We start from the raw sequence: 20,833 nt of genomic DNA on the forward strand, positions 1-20,833 counted from the left end.
TCTGGCTGGCCTCGACATTGGCGGAAGTAGCAGCAGAATCCTCTGTCTGGCCGTTGGCAGCAGGCTCTTCAGGGTGAGACAGCAGCCAGCCGTCCAGAGATATCAGGTCGGACGAGGCCAGGGCCGAAAAGGAGTTTGTCAGAGCCAGGTTGGTCACCACGCTGTTCGTGAAGAACCGGCGCAGCAGATCCAGCATTCCCGAGAACACTCCTCCCTTGACGTCGACGATCCACGGCACCACATGGCTCTGACTGTGCATCCGCTGGTATAGTACCGACAAAGCACTGGAGATGTAGTTCTCATACGAAGGCTCTATACACGGATCATCCAGCAGGTCTGTAGCATATGTGAATAGCCGTTGCACCTCCCCATTGAGCGCAGCCACCGTACGCAGCTCCGTCGGATGGGAACTCTGGTCCCTTGCGGACTTGATCAGCAGATTTGCAAACTCATGATGGTGCTGTATCACAACCGTTATTAGCCGCAGCGTTGCCACAACGGTCTGCCGGTTGTGCGACCGTATGCCCATCAAGATAAGATCGACCAGGTTGAATAGGGTCGGAGATGGTTTGGCCGCCGCCTCGGCAAAGGAGGCCAGTATATCCAGTGACTTCCGCCGGCTCAGCGACATACGGCTTTTCTTGGTCGATGTAAGCCTGATATGCTGCTGCTCGCTGGCTGGCGAAGCGAGCAGGAAGTTTAGTATCCGGTTGACCAGGACCGGCTGGTAAATGGACTCCAGTATGCGGCTCAGATAGGTAATCACTGACGATGTAGAGCCGCCTGCTACGTCGGATGATTCCAGCAGCGAGGGATATCTATAACAACTAGTTAGACTGTGGTAACAGATTACGAACTTAGACAATAACACCTACAGAAGCTGCTCGAGAAACAAGACCTGGAAGTGGTCGAGAAGCGTGTCGGTTACTTCAGGCGATTTGCAATGGTCGATGGCGTCCTGCCAGAATAAAAGATAGGAGAGAAATGCATCTAACTGTCCCTGGTGCGAGTGATGCACGGTGTTATCCAGATCAGTATGGTCTGATAGCGCAATGATAGCCGGGATATCCTCATGGCTGTCGGTTGATATCAGGAGCCTGTGTATCATGTTAGCTTTGTAGAAATTCAATTATCAGGGTCGATATATCTACACACCGGCTGAGTTGGCTGTAGGAAGCACCAAGCCCAATAGCCATCAAGGTAGCCATGTCACTCTCGATAAGCCATCTCTCCAGCTCCTTGACTTTAGATGCAGTCTCGATTATATATAGTAGCCCCGTCCGGGCAAAGTCCCCTGTCCTCCCTTCGTAGTGCACATAGTCCACCAACAGATAGAAGAGTGGAAAGTCGTCTCTCCTAGTGACACCTGCAAACTCCTTGCCAGCCCTCAACGACGGATCTATCCGTTGAGGTTCCCCAGACCCATCCTTCTTTTCCTCTGGCGAGAACCAGGCTGGCAGTATCTCTGGACGGAGACGGATAACGTTGGCGACGCCAAAGACAAGCTCGACCAGTTTCGACTCTCCGTCTTCGATATCACGCCGGTCGATGCAGGTGGACGCATTACCGTGCGAGACTAGGTCGACCAGGGCCCGCGAGAAGACGCTGCTGTCCACGATCCCATCCACCTCAGACTCGATCAGGGTGTTCAACAGCACAGCCGCAGCCGAGACCACGCCCGGATCGTGCGTTGCCAATGCCAACTTGGTCACCGTCAAGTATACCTGCGACGTAGCGGCGTCTGAGTGGCATGGGTGAGGCGACGGCCCGCGAGACTCGTCTCGAAGGATGGAATTGAGGCGGTTCAGGGAGCTTCGAATCAAGGGGATCGAGGGCGATTCAGGGGACAACGAGGGCGAGTTCCGCCATATTTGCTACCATCAGCCGTTAGCCCATGGCCTTAGAGCGCCAAAAAAAGACGTCTCATTAACGCATCCCCGGCTCAACGTACGTAGAGGGTATTGCATGTGTGCTTGAATGCTGCCAGTCGTTTTCCAGTCGGGTTCTTGCGCAGGGCCTTGGAGGAGCCCGAGGCGGCGCCGCCTATCAGTCGAGACCACTGGCGGCGAAAACTTGTCAGCAGAAGCGGCTAGCCGTCAAGAGGCGGGATTCTTACAAAGTCCATGGCAGCTCTTCATGTCTCCGTGTCCGCTATTAAAGGGCGCGGCCGGGCTGTGTCTGTTCCATGGTCGTGTATGTGCGTGTGTCGTTGGTGAGACATCCAGATCTTCGTCCTGCTGAAGTCTTATCGATAGTTCGCGAACTAGCGAAGCCGGTCACTCGACGGCTATAACATGTACGAGCGGTAGAGCCATCTGTGCTTTTAACTATACTATTTTACTACGATATATTTCTGCCTACCTAGGGATGTACTATTTGGCATTGGATGTGGGATGGGGCGGAGGGGTGGGAGGCCACTATGGAAAACATCTGTCATGCTCATGCTTCATACCGATAAATACCCAAAAACTAGTTACCGACTCGAGCAGCATGAATCTCCCTGTCCTGGTCGATACTGGTAGTGCCCGTCTTCGCTCGGGCATTGCCTTGGAGTGGAGGGTTAGCTATTACCCGGTCCTTATATACGTACAAATCTTGCTGCAGGTATCGAGCATCACTTCTAAACCGTCATTTCTTCCCTTTGGTGTTTAGTCAATTAATCGTTTCAAACACCAGGGGACTGCTGCGTCAGATTAAGTTATCTTAACCATCTACTCTGAAGCAACTGAGTAACTTTTCCTGCCCTCCAGCCCTGTCCACAAATTAGGTTCCTACAATTAGTTACACAGTAGCAGTCAGCGTTGTCATAAACAACATCTTCCTCTCTTCAACACCATAGCGGGCATCTGATGTATAAAAGCTGCAGGCATGGGACTATATCCAAGGCCTAGGCTTCAGGTTCTATTCATATTCATATACCGACTCACCGAGCCAGGGTGAAGAACCGCCTTTAGACCGTTGACGCAGAGTAGCTCTTTGGACCCACCGACACGGAACTGAGTTTCTCGAAGTATTTTGCATCGGTACTCGAAACACCACTTCCCCGGCATAGTTGAAAGTGGTGAGGCCATTGGCGGCCATAGCTAATCCAGGACTTGGCGTTTCTTCTATGATCAGTATCCGGTCAAACTGATGCCATCTCTTAAGTCTCCCCATTCAAGATGATGGATTTCATCCTCATTGTAGTTGTGGTTTAGTGCTTGACGAAGACTTCTGTTGTTGTTATCTTTATAAAATGAACTGGGAAATTCTTCGTAAGGCGGTCTCAAATCGAGTGGACTCTTTCAAATGGAGAGGTGATATAAAGCATTCTTGTGGTGACTGGCATCCTTTATGCCGAAAAAAATGTTGGCAGCATATATTGCCTCTGCTATATTAAGCTCTTATAGGCAGGATAGCGCACGAAAGTACGGATACAGCACCTTCATCGGTAGTACGTATTTATGTCGATCAAGGAACATTGACAGTGATAAGTTCTCCAAGGCGACAAGTCACTAGTACCAATTAGCCGGCACCAATACAGAAGTAATGAAGCTAGATTTTCCAGGTAGTCATGAATGAAGTTGATAGTAATAACGACTGAATGGAGATCAGCAACAAAAACTTCCCTTAAAGGGAGAAGACATGCAGAGCGGCCAAAAGGAACTGGGTGCGTAGAATCACGGAATATTATACTTCCAACGTGCCTTGAATTCCGTGACTTCCCTACGTCCAGCATGTACTCACGCGTAGACGTGATGCTTGGCTCCGTAATAAAGGGGAAATATCCAGCTAACTGCTGGGGGTTAGTCTATATAGACTACCTGCGAAACCTGTTAGCCATAGTCTCACTTGAGGGCGCTAAGTTAGTTACCCTTGCAATAACGAACACTCAGGTAGGCATATCGTACCCAAGCTCTGCAGCTTCACAGGCCCTAACACACACAGAAAGCGAGCATGCAGTGAGTATCTGCCAATGTTCGTCTTCTTCTCGCAACTATCGTCTTCATCGCCGTCGTCATCCCAATTCTTGACGTCGTTTTCTTCGACGTTTAAGAAGGTCAAAACAAAGTTGAAAGGGGCTGCCGGATCCGGACTAGCGGCGGGAGTTCCCATCTTAGCAACGCGAGGATGGAACGTGGCCTATCACGGGCCTCGAAGTCCAGCGAAGGGACGTCGCGTAGATGAACAGCCGGGACTGACAGCCAACACGTCACGTCGACGACCAGGACAGCTCTGAACAGAGGTATAAAAGAGCGCGTCGGGCGCTCGGCAATTCTGCAAGATGAAGTCTTTCTACTCCTTTTCACACTCCCTCAAGGCGCGGAGAAGGCCGTTATCACCGAATTGGAGCCTGGCGAGCACGAGAGCACCATGGACCAACCATTCTACGTCATTGACCCTGACGGGGAGGTAGACATTGTCCTCACCAACCCCGATGCCCCCTTCGCCATCTTTGATGAAAACCAATTCGAGCAACAGGACCCCCGGCCTGCCGTGGAGAACACTCGAGAGGACTCGAGGAGACCCAGGGAGAAACACCGGAGAAAGAGAAAGCGGTCATCACCACCCAGCGAGCCAACACCAGCCGTGCAACAGACGACAAAAACCGTGCGTATCCGGGTCTCTGCAAAGCATCTGTCATTGGCCTCGCCCGTCTTCAGGAGCATGTTGAATACCAGCTGCCCGGAGAGCGCTACTGTTGCGGAGAAGGGCTCAGTCGTGGTGGGTGCTGATGGGTGGGATGTGCAGGCGTTCATGCTATTCCTGCGCATCTTGCATTGTCAGCACCATCATCTACCACGACGAGTGTCTATAGAGATGCTTGCCAAGATTGCCTTGATCTCAGACTATTATGAGTGCAAGTTTGTGCTGGCGTTCTTTTCAGATACATGGATCAGAGCGTTAGCGGACAAGAAACCCTCGAGATACTCGCGTGATATGATCTTGTGGATTTGGATATGCTGGTACTTCCAGCTTGCCAAGGAGTTCCAGAGAACCACATTGATCACCATAGTGCAAAGCATAGGGCCGATACCAAGTCTGGGCTTGCCGATTCCCGCTAGGATCATAGGTTTGTGTGATACCGCGTGAAGAATCAAGAATTATGCCATACATCTGTCCCGTTGCTGACGTGTATTATAGACACGCTTAACGAAAGCAGAGAGTGGTTTATTGGTAACATCCTCAAGATGCTTTATGAGCGGCGAGAAATTCTGCTCAACGGCACGCAGACTTGCAGTCCTGAGTGCGGCTCGATGTCACTTGGATCCTTAATGAAACGGATGCACACCCACGGCCTGCTTAAAAAACGTCCTGAGGCGCCGTTTCTGTCGTTAAGCTGCCAGTACCTGACAGGTGTTGTATTCGAATATGAGAGAACGAGCCCATCCACGTGTTACTGCGAAGAGATAGATTTCGAGAGCCGCTTTGGAGATGTTGGGAGTGATTTCATGGGCTTAAAACTGGATATGTTTGTGTAGGATAGCTGATTGACTTTATTTCGGAGTCTAGAGGGATATTGAATAGATGTGGCGAACAGCTGATTTGAGTATCAGATATTGTTTACAAGGAATGACAATGTAGAAGAAATAAGAAGGGACCGTGCATAGTAATTATTGAGCCATAGAGATCCATTAAGCCAAATTCTAGGTTGACAAACTTGTTCTCTAACCTGTCGCCGGACGCATTATCTTATGTCATTAAAATCGAAGCAAAATTGATGTAAGAGACAAGCCAAGAGAAGAGATAAGAGTTCACGACGAGTAAAGGGAGAAGATATATAGAAAGAGGATATAGGAATAAAAGGATGCATGCTTCAGATTTCCGCCAACGCCAGCCACAGTCTGCGCTCCCAACCGAGTAAATGATACGTATAACCTGCCAGTGTAGAGACAAATGAGAGAGTAGATCGAAGAAGTAAAGCATCGAGACTAGTCGTCATCCATGTCTTCTCTCTTCCGACGGCTGCCCTTTTTCTTTGGCTTGTCGTTCCCGTCACTGCCGTCTTCGTCGTGCTTTTTGCCTGAGGGGGCATCAGGAACCTTGGATATGATGTCTGCGAGAAAGTCGAGAACTTCGTCCTTGCTGATGGCTTCCTTGAGGTGATTTGCGGTGATACGTTTGGACGAACGGTCCCTAGCCACCTGTGCACCCTTGGTGACTAGGGATATCATGAACAGCTCCAACGCTTTGGCTGGTGGACGGGTTAGTATGCGGGAACTCCAGGGTTATGAATGGGTAGGAAAGTCACATACAGACTGCGATGGGGGTAACCTGGGCGACCTTGCCAACGTCTTCGTCTGCCTGCATAATACGTTTTATCCGAGCGACGGGGAACTTGGTCTTGACTTCTATTCCGCAAGAGGGTCCCAGGCTCTTCTCCTTCGCCTGCTCTTCCCCTGGATGCTCCATGGGCGGTTGTTCCACCATATTTTGTTGCTGTGGCGGCGGTGGTAGTGGCTGCTGTTGTTGTTGTTGTTGCTGTTGCTGCTGCTGTTGTTGCTGGAGGATCTGAGGTTGGTACTGTTGTTGTTGGTGTTGTTGCTGTTGGTCAAGCATGTGCTGCGGCTGCTGCATAGCCTGGGCCCTAGATCGGGTAGTAGGGGCCATCTCGTCCGTCGGTGAATAGAGTTGTGGAATATACGGCTGCTGATGTGAATGTGGATGCGGTTGATGGTGGGGTTGTTGTTGCTGCTGCTGCTGGAGGTGAGAGTACTGCTGGTGATACTGCTGGTGCGAGGCCTGATGCTGGTGATGGGCCTGTGGGTTGAAGAAAGGCGAGGCGTCGTAAGAGGCCTGCGGCGAAATTGGAGTCGAGAAGGCTGCAGCGTAGGAGGAGTGGTGGCCGTAGTCGTGGAACGGGGGAACGCTGCCGGCGAAGCCCGAGAAGTCAGGCGAGCGCGGTCTGTACGAGTTGTCTTGGTCTGTCATTCTAGGGCTGGTTAGCAATACTTATACAGATATAGATATATAGACGGGGTTTATGCGCCGGCGCCGGGTGTGTTATGCTATAGGCGGACGGGATGTAGATGAACTACCCGCGGATGTACCGGTCGCAGAGCCATACCTAAGAAACCTCTCCAACCTGAAATTCTGTGAGTGGTATCCTTGCTCCCTTTCGCGTCTTCACTTGGGTCCTGGTCGAGCCCTGGTCCCGTTGTTGCTCTCGGGCCGCAGACTCGGTCTTTGTCGTGTCTCGTCTGTCCGCTGCTGGTGTCGGCGCAGTCGACGTCGACGAGAAGTTCTTTTTTTTCCTTCCGGCTCACGGTGGCCCAAGCTCCAGTGTCACGCTAGGCCAGGGCAGGACTAGCGCAAGGGGTGGTGGGAAGGGATGGGGTGCGTGGCTGTAGCAGAGTTAATAAGGAGTGCGTGGGTTTAGGCCTTGCTCTTTCCTCTTTTTCCTTTCTTCCTCGTCGAACTCTCACGCGGGGTCGTTCCTTCCCTTTTATGCACTCAAAAGGCGGAAGAGCCCCTCATCACGTGATGGTCTAGGCTTGTTTTTTTTTTTTTTTTTTTTTTTTTTTCGCCTTTTTTTTTCCGTTTTCGCAAAAAAATAACACATAAAGCAAATCCACAACAATAACAACCACACACCACATAGTTGAACGGAAGAAGTACCCCGTAGGGATAAGAGAAGAGAAAGGAGAAACAATATGATGACTACGAGACGATAATATAGCGGAGGAGAAGTAAACATAGTATACTAGTTGATAGTATACTGCTCTGAGGACGCCCCGGCTTCCCTTGCTCTACCCTATCTGCACTCTCCCGTCACTACGCCCTCTCCACCCACATACCTTATTCTACACCGCGACCTGGTCGATGATGATAACTTCGAGCTCGAGACGTGTGTCTCTGGCCCAGGATGAAGCCGCCAAAAGGCATCGCCGGTGCCCAGACGACAGCTTGCGTCGCTGATACCCTTTAAAAGGGTTTAACTTGATCTAATCTGACTGGCCTCCTTATCCTTCAACCTTTAACCCGGGATAGCTGTAGCTAGTATGCACAGGGAGAGACGCGAAAGATTCTTTGAAGAACTAGTCCTCTTTGATAATTGATGAGACAATAGAGAAACATACCGTTCCTTTTCGTTGTGCCACCAGTATTTGTTCGACAGAATACAACAACACCCAGTACTTGACGAGATGCAAAAAAAGGCTTCATGAGAGAACTCGATTTAGATATCGGTTGTGGTGCTGGGATGAGCTGTCGAAGGTTTGGCTGACGCCCTCGAGGAGCTCGACTGGCAGCTTATACAATTATATATCACGTCTAGCGATAAAGCTCCAGGTAATACTCCTGGCTACTACTGACTGCATAGACTTAAGTGTCTCCTTTGATAGCTTCTATTCTGCTAGTACACCTGTGTATCCCTAGAACGGCTTCGACTCCAGCTCTGAGGAGTTTAGTGGTATGTGATGACCAGAATAGCAGTATTCCATTATAACATTATAATAACAGAGCCTAGCTGGCAATATGGAGAACTTTTGGCAGGTTATGGCTGTATATCGGAATACTAGGGACTGGGCTAAAGAGCAGAGGAATAGGATCGTCAACGATGCAGGTGAAGAGTACCGACACAGGAGGGCTACCAAATAGCCCCTTGAAGCTGGGCCGTAATATCTTCCACTACCTATCCTGCAGACAGCCAATGAAATCATGCCCGAGAAACCAACTCTCAACAGTTACAATCAAGTCCCTAATTAGCACTTCGTGGCGCTGTAAAGCCGGTCCTTACTGGCAATTTACTGCTCTTCTTTGTCTCTCTGCTTCTGTCTTGTCTCTGAATTCTGCTTGATGGGCGAAATTGAAATCCATAGTCACGTGTGTATACGGAACAATGTTTAGCCTAAATCCGACGGCATGGACCCGACCGCCCGGAAGTGGATCTCCAAATTTAAGAAAAAGACTTCATAAAAGAGACCAAGAGGAAGACAGAGGAGAAGAGGAGAAAAGGGTATAATATAAAGAGTTCATTGCAGACAAAAAGGAGAGAGCTGGTGAAGACATGGACTCGCGTCATGTCAATCGCTCCGTCTGAGTCGTGAATACACTTAACACCACGTCTCCGCGACTCATAGCCGCCTCCTCCCACTGCACCATTCCTACCCACCAAGACAGCGAACCAGCCCCCAGAGATGGCGGGCCTCGATCACATTGCTAGGTATGGCTCTCTTGCACCGTGTTACGACATAATGCGGGTATTAACCTCTGTCTAGCTCGCTCTCCCAAGATGAGATCCCATTCAAGCTGCGTTGCGCCATCTGTAGCAAGCTCGCGTGGAACGCCTTCAGATTGCCATGCTGTGACCAAGCAATATGCGAAGGCTGTACGTTCCCAATCTTTAATGAGATTGATGAGATCGAATAGACCAGATCTTAGCTGACTCGACTGGATTATGACCAGGCCAAACATCCCTTCCTTCCAGTTGTCCCGTGTGCGATCACAGCCCGCTCGACGCTGAGCTCTGCAAACCAAATAAGGCTCTGCGCACTACGCTTAAGGCATTTCTACGGACCGAGGAGAAGAAACGCGAGAAGAACAAGCCCGTCAAAGAACCTACTCCGCCAGCCCCCGCGGTCTCCGGCGCAGCTGAGACAGCTCCTGCTCCCATTCCCGCTGAACCGGAGCAGGCTCAGACTCAAGCCACTGGCAGTATCGCAGCCGATTCTGCTGACCCTACACCGACCAGTCTTATCACTGCAGCCCCCAATGGGCCAGACGTTGTGAATACCAGCCAGCAAGCCACTAGTGGCGGAGGGAACGCGGAATCACAGGCAGAAAATGATACTAAAATTGACATTGTAAGATTTGATAATTTAGTGCATCTTCATTGCCCAAATGCTGACAATTTCAAGGATGCCCACCCAAACGTAGCGAATGAGACGCTCACTACCGAAACGGCTAATACGGAGCCCGAAACTACGCCCACGACTTCATCTGCCTGTGCAGAAAGTGGTACTGTCGCACTACCTGATAATACAACTCTCCCTGAAGGGGGATATACCAATGGATTTGGCCAGATGGGCTGGAATGGAACAGGGGACTTTAACCAGGGAATGCCATTCATGGCCAACGGCATGATGATGGCCCAGAATCCAATGGGTAAGGATATTTTGCTTTCTTCCTTGGTGATGTTATGGTAGGATAGGGTTACTAACGTCATACAGGAGCTCCCGGGATGTTTGGAATGGGCATGGATCCGATGACCGCGGCTCAGGGAATGTTTACTGGCTACGGGATGAATATGAATGGGATGAACAGTAACATGGGCATGATGATGAATTCCGGTGCTGGGCAAGGAATGTATGGATCATGGGATGGTCAGAACAACATGTGGAATGGTGGTCCAGATAACTTCAATGGAATTGCATTCCCTAATCGCATGGGTGCCGACTTTGGCCCTGCTCCTGGAGTTGGTGGATATAATATGATACAGTCACAGTCACAGCCTCACCAAAAATTTCCTCACCTGCATCAGCAACAGAAATTTCCTAGCAATGATTTTCAAAACTCATATGGTCCCTACGGCCGCGGTGGCCCTGTTGCCGGGCGAGGAGGGCGAGGATTCGGCCCCGTCGGGCGTGGCCGTGGCTATCAGCCTGCTAACGGCTATCAAGGTAACCCTCTACCCCCTAACATGGGCGGCTTCCAACGCTATAATCAGCCTCAGTTCCAGCAGCAGCAGCCGCAGCAGCCGCAGCCACAACAACAGCAGCCGCAGCTCCTCAACAGTGTTTCAGGCCAGGCGGACGACGGATTCAACCCAGGTGGTGAGGAGGATATGAAGGAGCATCAGCCCAAGGAAGAGTCTGCTGAAACTCCAGCACAAAAGCAGCCTGCTGGCGGCGACGCAGCGGATGGGGCTGCGAGCTCAACGGCAGATCAGACTGCAAATCAACCAGCTGAGCAATCTACCAATACTGCAACAACCGCTGCTGCCAACGGAACTAGTGATACTTCGTCGTCCACTGCGGCTGCACATACAAACCCTATTCCTAGTTACTCCAGCACCCCTGCCTTTGGTGGTGGCCCGGGAGGTGGCAGGTACCATGGAAATGGCCCGGGCTTCCAGTCTACGCCGTATGTGAATGGAATGCCTAACGGGGTACCAAGTGGCCCCATGGCTTCAAACACCCCCATGGCCATGGGAGGCTTACGGGCGGCGGCACTAGGTCCAGGTCCTGGAGTTGCAGGAGCTCCGGCCGCGCCGCGAGCGATGCGAGAAGGCCTACCAAATACAAGCACCCGTAACATGAGAAATTTTGTTCAAAGCCACAGCCGAACGGTGTCGATGAGCCAGCCGTCTGTCAAGGAGTCTCGAAGGTATGACTGTTATCCAGCGTTTAACGCACCCTACATTACTACTAGGCTCTACTAATAAGTGACTACATCTAGCTCGTCCCCGGCTAAGCGTGATGCTGAGCCAGATGCACCAGCTTCGAGGGCTAGGTCTAAGTCTAGATCTAGATCGAGGTCAAAATCTAAGTCACCTTCACGCTACAGGTCTCGTCAGCGCCGCTACCGCAGCCCTTCGGCCGGACCTACACAGAGTGAAGACGAGAGAAGACGGGAGCGGCGCAGTAAGCGTGCTCGTCGGGATGACAATGAAAGGGAAGCCGATGTGAACGACGATAAACGTCCAACGTCTAGATCTCGCTCTTTTTCTCCTGGAGACACTAAATCGTCATCTTACCGTAGACGTGATCGTGAGAGAGACAGAGATCGCGATGATAGCTCTTCCAAGCGGTCTCGTCGGCGCCGTAGTCGCAGCCCAAGCAGACGAGATGGTAGAGCCGTCGATGCTTCTGATAAAAGTGACCCTGGCCTGTCTATAAAGGGGAGCTCGTCAAATCGACGTGATAAGCATAGATCTCGCGAAGATGTTGATGGCGTAGGGGAAGATCGCCACAGACAGAGAGATAAAGGCCGTGATCGCCATCGTGATCGAGAACGTGAGCGTGATCGCGATAGAGACCGTGATCGGGAGAGGGATAGGGAGCGGGACAGGGACAGAGACAGAGGCCGTCGTGACCGTAAAAGGTCCCGTCGAGATTACTCGGAGTCTCGCGACGATGAGGAATACAATGACCGTCGCTCTAGGCGGCCCCGGCATGAAGATAGCAATGAGCAGGTAGGTAAATCCCAGGAAACCAAAGCTGCGGATAAGTCTCGGCCAAGCGGCCATGCATCGAAAAACGGAGCCACTGCTGAAAAGGATCCTCACACGCTTGAACGAGAGGCTCGGAACAGAGAGCGCCTGTTGAAGGAACAGCAGCGACGAGAAGCCGTCAATGCAGACCGGGATAGCAAGGGAGGCGGCCGTCGTCGTGACGGTAATTCCAAGCTTGATCGCAACCTCCTAGGCAGGAAGCTGAGTTATAAATACGAAGATGAATTGGGTGACCATGAACGGGAGCGTGAAGCTGTTCGATGGTCTTGAACGGGATATGCAGAAATATACATCTGATGACTCTGCTCAATTCTGTATGCTCGCTGTTTCCCATTGAGTTCAAAAAGAGGACTGGAACCCCCGTTGGCTCTGTGAATAGATCTTTCCTGTGTCTAGTCTACTAGTCAATGTAACATTTTGCAGGGGCTTTGCTCGTTGGCTTCTTCAAATTTAACTATGCTGTTGGAAAATCAAGGTGACGTCACTTGAGGCTTAAAGCTATAAATAGACAGCAGTTTCAACTACTTGGAAGGACATCCGTTTACCATGTGTGTACATATACATCGATATTCCTTACAAAATCTCACAATTTGCTCAGTATGGAGGTAGCTTTCCAATCTTCTTGACCAGGCTATCATGGCTGTGTTGGAGTAGTTAATTATAGTTGAAGTGGACTGGAAAGCCAGAGCCTATTTGCAGGCACGCATCAAAGGCACAAGTTCTTTCATGGTAAAACGGGGCAAGATCACATTCAAGGGCAATGTATGTATATATATATGCATGTGAGCGGATAGTAATGCTGGGTTGTATTTATGGACAGGTTTGCAAAAGCTAAATAACAAGGCGGTGGAGGTGAATGTATATCTTTTTTATCCAATGCATGCATCCATGAATAAATATTTAATAAGCTAACGGGGCCGACATCAGGTCATGCACTACCCTATCCGAGTTTCGATTTGAGGCTGGCAACTTCAGATTTCAGGGCGTTGAGCTCCTCGGCCTGAGAGGTGATGGTTCGGGTTTGTTCAGTTAGCACCTCTTTGATGGCCTCAATCTCTTTGACTAGCGATGACTCCGAAGAGCTGGAGTCGGTAGCCTTGCTAGCTGGAGCCGGAGTGGCTGTGGCTGTCAGTTTTGCAGTGGGTTTTGATTCCTAAGAAGGTTAGCTGTAGTTCTAATATGTGCATATAAATTTCCATCAATGTGATTACGCACCTTTGGCTCCTCCTTAGATGGCTGAGAAGCCTCGGCCTGTACTGAGGAAACGGAGATGGAGGGTACTTTTTGAGGTTGGGACTTTGCCGCATCGAAACTCGAGCTGCCACCAGCCTCTTCCTCCCCATCCTCATCATTATCCATATACTTTGATGCGGCCGCAGCCATGGAGGCGCCTTGTTCTTTCATACCGGCGCGAGGGGCGATTACAGTAGCAGCTGGTGCGGGTATGGGTTCCGGTGTTGGTTTTGGGGCTGGTTCTGCCTGTTTGGCTGGCTCCGGTGCCTTAACTTCGGGCTGGCTTGTAGAAGCCACTGCGTCCGCAGGGAGCTCTTTCATGACTCCTCCTTCGTATAGTCTAGCCATGTCAATCTTGGGAGGAAGTGCTTCCTTGCCTGCAAACCATTCGCTGGAAGACATGGCAGGGCTGATGCCAGTAGTCGGTGGGTAGATGTCATCCTGGAACACCTCTGCACGGCGTGGAACAATGAAGGATATAGGTTCAATGTATGAGTCGTTAACGGTCTTATAAGCCCTTACGACCTCATTCTCATGCATGTTGACACCTCGCTTTGGCATAAATGCCACACCGCGCTGTGGATCGCCGGATTTGTACTCGGCTAAGAATTCAAATTTGTCGTTTTGGTACTCGAAGTATCGAATGTTTCCATCTCTATCGAGAGCTCGTTAGTAACGAATTGCGGAAATGGCGAGAGCTTGGGCATACCCCTTTCCTGCAAGGTATAGACACTGGGTACCCTGGTCCCAGAATGGCATGCAGACGCCAGAGATAGAATCTAGAACTTTGAAGCCATTGATAGGCTCCCTAGCAGCTCGAACATCCCATAGAGCCATTTGTCTATCACTCATCTTGGAAAAACCAGTTGTTGCAATACGGTCATGCTCACCCATCCAGACGGCTCGACTGTTCTTAGCACCAGGATGACCGGCACCTTCGTGTACTGGCTTCTCTTGCCGAACGTCCCAAATGCGCAGTTTCTTGTCACGGGAGGTCGTGACAAGCAAGGAGCCATTCGCACTCCACGACATAGACTGTATTACTTCGTTAACATTGAGAGTGAGTTTAGAGGCACCGGCTTCGATGTCCCAGATCTTTACGGTAAAGTCACCGGAAGAGGAAGCAAGGACGTTCTCGGCAGCAGGGTTGAACAGAACATGGCCGACTTTCCTAGTGTTCCGGTTAGCTTGAATGACTACCGAGGAATAGAGAGCCTACTAAAAAAAGTACGCTTACTTAGGATGACCTGGAAGTCTGCCGACTGGAGCAATATCTTGGATCTCTTCTGCATCTGTGTACAGAGTGAATCCCTCAGGCACTCTCCAAAGGAATACCTACAGCATTACATGTAAGATATAGTACTAGTAGATTAAAGACAAAGAAGGTAGTTATCACTTGCCTTTCCGTCATCAGCTCCAGAAGCAATCAGAGAATCGTTGAATGGGTTCCTGTGGCAAAGGTTAGCCGGTTCCCACCTCTCACTCCTACTGTGAGGATTGCTGACCAGTCTGTGTCGAGGACTACTGAGGTGTGTCCACGGAAGAGCGGAATACGCTCAGGGAGTCTGCCCTTCTCACGGAGGGGAATAACGGCGAAAGCTCCACCGCCCGCAGTCTCCCAGTTGACGGAGAGATATTCGGGATTGACCTGTGATACCATTAGCCATCCACTTCACCCCCCAAATCTTTCGTTTAGCTACAGAGCAGATATCACTGACCTTTAGCAGGTTGGTATCCCAAGCATTGGTAGAGACCCGAAGGCTATCGTAGCATTGGTCCTAGTGTGCCCAGCTGGAATGAGTATAGGGCGAACGAAACTCGGGAAGTCAGATTATCGGGCAGAATTTTGGACGTCTATGGAAGTACCTTTCGTGTGGAACGGCCGAAGATGTGTCCTGTTGTCAAAATGCGGCTGTGTCAGTCATCGTGCATGGAGGAGAGAGGGAGCACACGATAGATAGCCAAACGAGGGGGGTTAGGAGACGTACGATATTTCGACGAACGGACAAAACGACCAGCCATGGCGGTAGGAATCTGTGGTCTGGTTCAATGGCTTAAGCTGCCGATCTCTTATTCTTATGGCACACAGTTTACTTCGCTGGAGCAAGGAACTAAGGGTGAAGGAGGAGTCCTGGAGGTGAGATGTCTTCTTCAACGGCGCGGAGATTAACAGTTAGCTTGGGGTCGCAGGTAACTAGTTAGTTAAATGACAGCGCTTACATAGCATGCACAACTAACCCAGGCCCCACGTCCGCAACAATAACAACAGCCAGACAGGAAAATAGCTGTGCCCCTTGGTCAGGTCTATTCGCTATATACACCGTCGAATGCCGTCGTCGCTGCTCGTCCGGCGCCCTCCCTCAACGAAGATGTTGTTATTGCGATCTCGAACAGTCTGCATTACATCAGCAGATTATGTCACCAGCCACGTGAGAGATGACATAATCAAGTATCTTTTTTTGTTTACTTTCTATCCGCTTTGGGAAGTCTGTGATGATATCTCGACCAGCTCGACGGCTGACGGACAAGTTGAGACCACAAACAACGGCGATAGACAGAGAGCGACCCGGCGAGATGGACGAAGGAGATACGCAGACCAGAGTGAGTCGAGGGGATACTTCCTGCTTCCCCATTGGCACTGGCGTTGTCTTTTGCTGACCACAGAAAACTAGCTTTCATCGAGCGTCTCGAACATCCCACGCCCAAAGCACTCGTACACGCAGCCAGAGGGTCTGAGGGATATCACGCATACTGCGAATAATGCAGCAGGCCGAGCTCTGGCTGCTTCAGGCGCCAGTAGTGACAAAAGTACCCAATTGAAACCTCCCACCCTGTACCGGATGATGTTAACGTTTCTACCCCACTGCGCCTAGAGAGGAAAACGCTGAGCGAGCGCGCAGGGGAACCGAGAAAGAAGGAGAATCTAAGCTCAAAGTCCTTTGCTGGCTCCACGAAATCCGGACTGCCCAAGAGTCTGGGTACATCGAAGACCGCTGTCTCTCGCGTACCGACGAACGGATCGAGACTAAGACCTCCGCCAGGCACGCGCAACATTCCTCGCCCGCAGACGTCAATCGGTCATCTCAATGTTGAGAAAGGATCTGTCTCGCGGCCCGCAACATCTATGGATGGCCGGGATGCTGGCTCAAACCGAAATGGTGCGCGTCAGCCCTCATCCCTTTTATCTACTACACCTTTAGCCCCTCACTCCCCTTCACCGACCCCCAACCTACCTAGCAAATCTCTTTCACCTAAGAGCTATGATGTCCGGGTTGATGGTGCTTCCAATCAATTGAGGTCATCCCCTGCTCATACCCCCTCCCGCAACCCATCACTATGCACAGCTATGCAGTTGCTATCCCTTAACCACAAGCCTTCCTTGGACACTTTCAATCCAAATGTACACCCACACTTATCTACACCATCCAAGATTCCTACACCAGTTCGCCCCCTGCTATCATCGCATACCGCTTCCTCGATTCCCCCTTCCCCTTTCATACTTAAGAAAACCCGCAAGCCACGCTCCCCCAGAAAAGTGAAACGTTTTCTAACGATAGACACCGAAGTCCAAGCCTGGGATCAGGATGAAAAGGAACAGAGAATTTCGGATAACATGACCCATGTCCGAAAAATGGTCGAAGAAATGGTGAAGCAAACTGCCGCCATGACAGAGACCACCGATCTATACAAGTCACGCAGTAGGACCAACACTTTGTATCAATTGTATTACCCACAGACGATTACTGACTTTCTTGACAATGAAATATAGCCCAAATGCTGGAAGAGAACCAAACTAAGCTCCTACACCAAAATGCGGACTTACGGGTCGAACTTGAGACCACAAAAAATTCGTTGACAAATACTGAATTAAAGTTGAAAGATCTATGTCGTGAGCAAGAAATTGCGCTTAGTGAACTTGCAACCCAGCACCGAAACCAGTCCGAGAGTATACGTCAAGATGCTCAGGCTGAAATCGCCGCACTTATGCAACAGCACCGAGCCGAGCTTGCCGAGACAAGACACAGATTCGAAGCCGAACTAGAGCTAGAGCGGCAGCTGAGAGCACAGGAACTAGAACAGGTCGCTGCTCAGTCGTCCCTGGACAAGCAACGCGACCAGCTTGATTTAAACAACAAGGACCGAGAGATACAAGATCTACTCACCCAGCAACACAGGCTGCAGGATGATCTTGCGCGGGAGCGTGCCCTTAACAAGGAATTACAACAAAGTTCCATTGTGAATGCCAATAATACTATTACCCTAGAATCATCTATCCGCGCACTCAAAGCAAGAATCGAGTTTCTGGAGTCGGGGAGCAAGGAACAATCAGACGCATTTGCAAAGCTTGATGAAGAACTTCGTGCGGCACTAGAAGAGACCAATGCCACAAAGGCACAGCTACGGAAGGAAGAAACTCTTCGACGAAGACTACATAACCAGATTCAAGAACTAAAAGGAAATATCAGGGTTTTTTGTCGGGTCCGGCCAGTGCTAGCCAGCGATTCGAGTGAAAACACTGCCAAGATATCTTTCCCTGACCAAGATATGGATTGCAGAGAGATCACAGTTCAAGGGCCGGAAGAGAAATCAAGTCTAGGCTTAATCAGTGCAAAGAACCATTCATTCACATACGACCATGTTTTTGGGCCGAGGTCGCAGAATGCAGAAGTATTCGAAGAAATTAGCCAACTCGTTCAAAGTGCCTTGGATGGTTATAATGTCTGCATATTCTGTTACGGCCAAACAGGGAGCGGTAAAACGCACACCATGTCTTCTGAAGACGGTATGATACCTCGTGCTGTTCGCCAGATATACGACACCGCCCACGGCCTCGAGGAAAAAGGCTGGCAGTATACAATGGAGGGAAGCTTCGTCGAGGTATACAACGAAAACATCAATGATCTCCTGGGAAAAGCTGAAGAGTTTGATAAGAAGAAACACGAAATTAGGCACGATCTCCAAAAATGCCAAACCACTGTCACCAATGTCACCACAGTCAGCCTCGACTCGCCCGAAAAGGTGGAGTCGATCCTTCAAAGAGCTTGGGCAAATAGGTCTGTTGCTGCCACCAAGGCTAATGAACGCTCGTCTCGCTCTCACTCCGTCTTCATCCTCCGGCTCGTAGGCGACAACTCAATAACTGGAGAGCACAGTGAAGGCAATCTGAACCTGGTTGATCTTGCGGGAAGTGAGCGTCTTAGCCACAGTGGCAGTACCGGCGACAGGCTCAAGGAGACCCAAAACATCAATAAGAGTCTCAGCTGTCTCGGAGATGTTATTAGCGCTTTGGGACAGGGTAAGGAGGGTACTCATATTCCGTATAGAAACAGCAAGGTATGCAAGCTTTGACCCAAACTTTCCCACATTACGTCTCGACCTAACGCCAATATCTCAAATAACAGCTTACCTACTTGCTCCAATTCTCCTTGGGCGGCAATTCCAAAACACTCATGTTCGTTATGGTTAGTCCGCAACAGGATCACCTCAGCGAGACCCTCACCAGCCTGAAATTTGCTGCAAAGGTCCAAAATACCCATGTCGGCACCGCAAAACGACAAACACGTATGCGTGATTTGTGATAAGCCCAGGAGTTCATCATCTTCCCGGCCCGAGGGAGAATTTTTTTTGGAATGTGAGAGGTGCATTATTCGGTTTTTATCTTCGGTATGATGGAATGAAGGATAAGGATTCTTTTAACGAACCCGGCGTTCGTATGATCATCCCATCTCATCCTTGTTAGTTGGAAGCAGGGGTTTGGGCTTGGGACATTGGTGTCCCGTTGTTTGTTTATAATAAATACTTAAATGTGTATTTTGGTGGCTATTTGGTATGGCGTTAGGAGAAGTTTTTGACGACTGCAATGACAACCATACTTACTATATTATATATATGGGAAAAGACTGGAATATTCCTACACTCAGTCCACTAACTAGGAATCTCGGCAGTTCTACTTCAGGCCATTATTGCCCTGGATCATTTAAACATCCTACCCGGCAGTTGTTAAATCCTGCGAGAAACAACAATTTCAGCTACGAAGATCATCCCTAGGGATCACTTCCGTGACACCCACTACTTCTACAGAGTATCGAAAGTCGCATAGAGCGAAAGATAGATCTCTGAGTAATGCTGGCCAGGGTCGATCAAGCATTGTGGATTACGTTCAGCATCAGAGACAGCTAGCTTCAGGTTGACGCAGTGGTGGTGGATGCTGCTGGGAGGCTGGAATCTCCCACTGTTTTAGCCAGCTAGTGCTGATTCAGAAAAGGACTAACCAGGTACCCTTTCGACCCACGAGATAATTCCAGACATAGTCGGATACTTCGACGGCACATGACAATTGAAGGCAGATAGAAAACAATCACCGATCAAGCGGTCATTATCTCGTTTTTCCCCTAACTTCCCCCGGATTTTATCAAACGGCCTTCGGTTGTTAAGTTTGAGCGGTTCAATAAACCCCAGATTTGCTTAAAAGATTGGTATTGATCTTACGGCCGACTTACTCGACGGCTCTAAACATAGAGCTGGGAGGAACGAATACCGTCAAATGGAGAACTGGCGGAGGATATGCGCCCGTTTCTGCTCTCAAGTTTTTCTTTTAGTCGTCTTTCTCCAGGCTGAAGGCAGGGTATCCATTTTTTAAAACTGGGCCTGGCTCTGGAATAGGCAAAGGAGCAGCAGATAAGGGGCTGAAAGTGATGGCTTTGCTTTTCTGTCTGTGGATCTGGCCTGCGCAAGAAAAAAAACTCATCCTCCAACTGGCCTTTGTTACGATCACAGCGCGAGATTTGGACGTTCCTCCTAGTCTCTTCCATTTCCTTTGTGGTGCCATGTGCTAATCTGCCTTTTCATGGAAGGGTTTAATCCGCGAACCGAGGGAGGCCATCGGGGCATCTCCGGCTAGAGATGCCCAACGTTTAACGGGCTCGAGCGCGCCTATCAAAGCTGGCCGGCCGTTCGATGGCGATTTTGACTCGGCCTGGCCACTGCTAGTTACCGGAGCCCTCCGACAAAAAGCCCTCTGTGTGGCTCCTTTTCCCCTTTATCTTCCCTGACCGTTGCATTTCTTGCTTGCTTAACCGTATGTCCGAGCGGAATCTAGTTACGGCGGACTATCTGTGCCATCGGGTCAAAATTCATTTTTATAACCACCAGAGAAGTGGTTTCTGATTATATAATCAAAGAATATAGAGATATTATTAGATAGAATATGAAACTTAATTACTAAGTAATACTCCTTATATTTTATCTTACTTACCTAAGCACACTTTTTCTTAAGGTCACACACTTCCTTCTTTGGCCCACGGCCTAGCTTCTCCCCCTAAGTCTCCTCCCTAAGCTAGCACCAGCCTACTCTCAAGCCTGCCTCTCTGAGTATACTCTCTCTAATAGAAGCAAGAGACTCAAGTAAGAGAAGCCCCTAGTAAGAGAGGCATAGAGAAGAGACCG

The 20,833-nt window shown here is 50.0% G+C and overlaps 7 protein-coding genes across 10 annotated transcripts; 4 read left to right on the forward strand and 3 right to left on the reverse strand.

Moving 5' to 3' along the window:
* Window positions 1–68: 68 nt before the first annotated feature.
* TERG_03807 (uncharacterized protein) lies at window positions 69–2,125 on the reverse strand (the record flags this gene model as incomplete). Its single annotated transcript, XM_047748158.1, has 6 exons — window positions 69–251; window positions 275–818; window positions 876–1,097; window positions 1,156–1,874; window positions 1,952–2,059; window positions 2,117–2,125. 6 exons carry the CDS (start codon window positions 2,123–2,125, stop codon window positions 69–71), a joined length of 1,785 nt encoding a protein of 594 aa, XP_047604134.1.
* A 235-nt stretch (window positions 2,126–2,360) lies between these two features.
* Window positions 2,361–4,108, forward strand: TERG_12056 (uncharacterized protein). Its single transcript, XM_047751073.1, has one exon. The coding sequence runs from the start codon at window positions 3,558–3,560 to the stop codon at window positions 4,011–4,013; it is 456 nt and encodes a 151-aa protein (XP_047606060.1). The 5' UTR covers window positions 2,361–3,557; the 3' UTR covers window positions 4,014–4,108.
* A 41-nt stretch (window positions 4,109–4,149) lies between these two features.
* On the forward strand, window positions 4,150–5,462 carry TERG_03808 (uncharacterized protein; the record flags this gene model as incomplete). The annotated part of the gene is made up of 2 exons (XM_003236718.2): window positions 4,150–5,053; window positions 5,125–5,462. The coding sequence occupies exons 1-2, from the start codon at window positions 4,354–4,356 to the stop codon at window positions 5,460–5,462; spliced, it is 1,038 nt and encodes a 345-aa protein (XP_003236766.1). The 5' UTR covers window positions 4,150–4,353.
* Window positions 5,463–5,912: 450 nt separating this feature from the next.
* Window positions 5,913–6,912, reverse strand: TERG_03809 (uncharacterized protein; the record flags this gene model as incomplete). 2 transcript variants are annotated; one of them, XM_003236719.1, is made up of 2 exons in its annotated part: window positions 5,913–6,175; window positions 6,237–6,912. In XM_003236719.1, 2 exons carry the CDS (start codon window positions 6,910–6,912, stop codon window positions 5,913–5,915), a joined length of 939 nt encoding a protein of 312 aa, XP_003236767.1. The 2 variants fall into 2 exon arrangements, with proteins under 2 accessions (XP_003236767.1, XP_047606061.1); XM_047749637.1 differs by lacking the exon at window positions 5,913–6,175 and having other exon boundaries at window positions 6,229–6,912.
* A 578-nt stretch (window positions 6,913–7,490) lies between these two features.
* TERG_03810 (uncharacterized protein) lies at window positions 7,491–12,424 on the forward strand (the record flags this gene model as incomplete). 2 transcript variants are annotated; one of them, XM_003236720.2, is made up of 6 exons in its annotated part: window positions 7,491–9,145; window positions 9,201–9,310; window positions 9,388–9,785; window positions 9,840–10,086; window positions 10,152–11,307; window positions 11,380–12,424. In XM_003236720.2, exons 1-6 carry the CDS (start codon window positions 9,120–9,122, stop codon window positions 12,422–12,424), a joined length of 2,982 nt encoding a protein of 993 aa, XP_003236768.1. In that variant the 5' UTR covers window positions 7,491–9,119. The 2 variants fall into 2 exon arrangements, with proteins under 2 accessions (XP_003236768.1, XP_047606062.1); XM_047749638.1 differs by having other exon boundaries at window positions 7,491–10,086.
* Window positions 12,425–13,094: 670 nt separating this feature from the next.
* On the reverse strand, window positions 13,095–15,047 carry TERG_03811 (uncharacterized protein; the record flags this gene model as incomplete). Of its 2 annotated transcripts, XM_003236721.2 has the most annotated exons (6): window positions 13,095–13,307; window positions 13,370–14,042; window positions 14,097–14,558; window positions 14,625–14,722; window positions 14,788–14,836; window positions 14,893–15,047. In XM_003236721.2, 6 exons carry the CDS (start codon window positions 15,045–15,047, stop codon window positions 13,095–13,097), a joined length of 1,650 nt encoding a protein of 549 aa, XP_003236769.2. The 2 variants fall into 2 exon arrangements, with proteins under 2 accessions (XP_003236769.2, XP_047606063.1); XM_047749639.1 differs by having other exon boundaries at window positions 13,283–14,042.
* A 1,858-nt stretch (window positions 15,048–16,905) lies between these two features.
* Window positions 16,906–20,283, forward strand: TERG_03812 (uncharacterized protein). Its single transcript, XM_047748159.1, has 2 exons — window positions 16,906–18,721; window positions 18,790–20,283. The coding sequence occupies exons 1-2, from the start codon at window positions 17,162–17,164 to the stop codon at window positions 18,964–18,966; spliced, it is 1,737 nt and encodes a 578-aa protein (XP_047604135.1). The 5' UTR covers window positions 16,906–17,161; the 3' UTR covers window positions 18,967–20,283.
* Window positions 20,284–20,833: the final 550 nt, after the last annotated feature.

This window comes from Trichophyton rubrum (genome assembly GCF_000151425.1).
Source record: "Trichophyton rubrum CBS 118892 genomic scaffold supercont2.3, whole genome shotgun sequence".
NCBI classification, from domain to species: Eukaryota; Fungi; Ascomycota; class Eurotiomycetes; order Onygenales; family Arthrodermataceae; genus Trichophyton; species Trichophyton rubrum.

What these genes read in the sequence shown, in the direction of transcription:
- TERG_12056 (XM_047751073.1), top strand. Translation starts at nt 3,558, where the DNA reads ATGAAGTTGATAGTAATAACGACTGAATGGAGATCAGCAACAAAAACT.
- TERG_03812 (XM_047748159.1), top strand. Translation starts at nt 17,162, where the DNA reads ATGCTGGAAGAGAACCAAACTAAGCTCCTACACCAAAATGCGGACTTA. An exon ending in TTCCGTATAGAAACAGCAAG is followed by an intron (nt 18,722 to 18,789) that starts GTATGCAAGCTT and finishes CTCAAATAACAG; the next exon opens with CTTACCTACTTGCTCCAATT.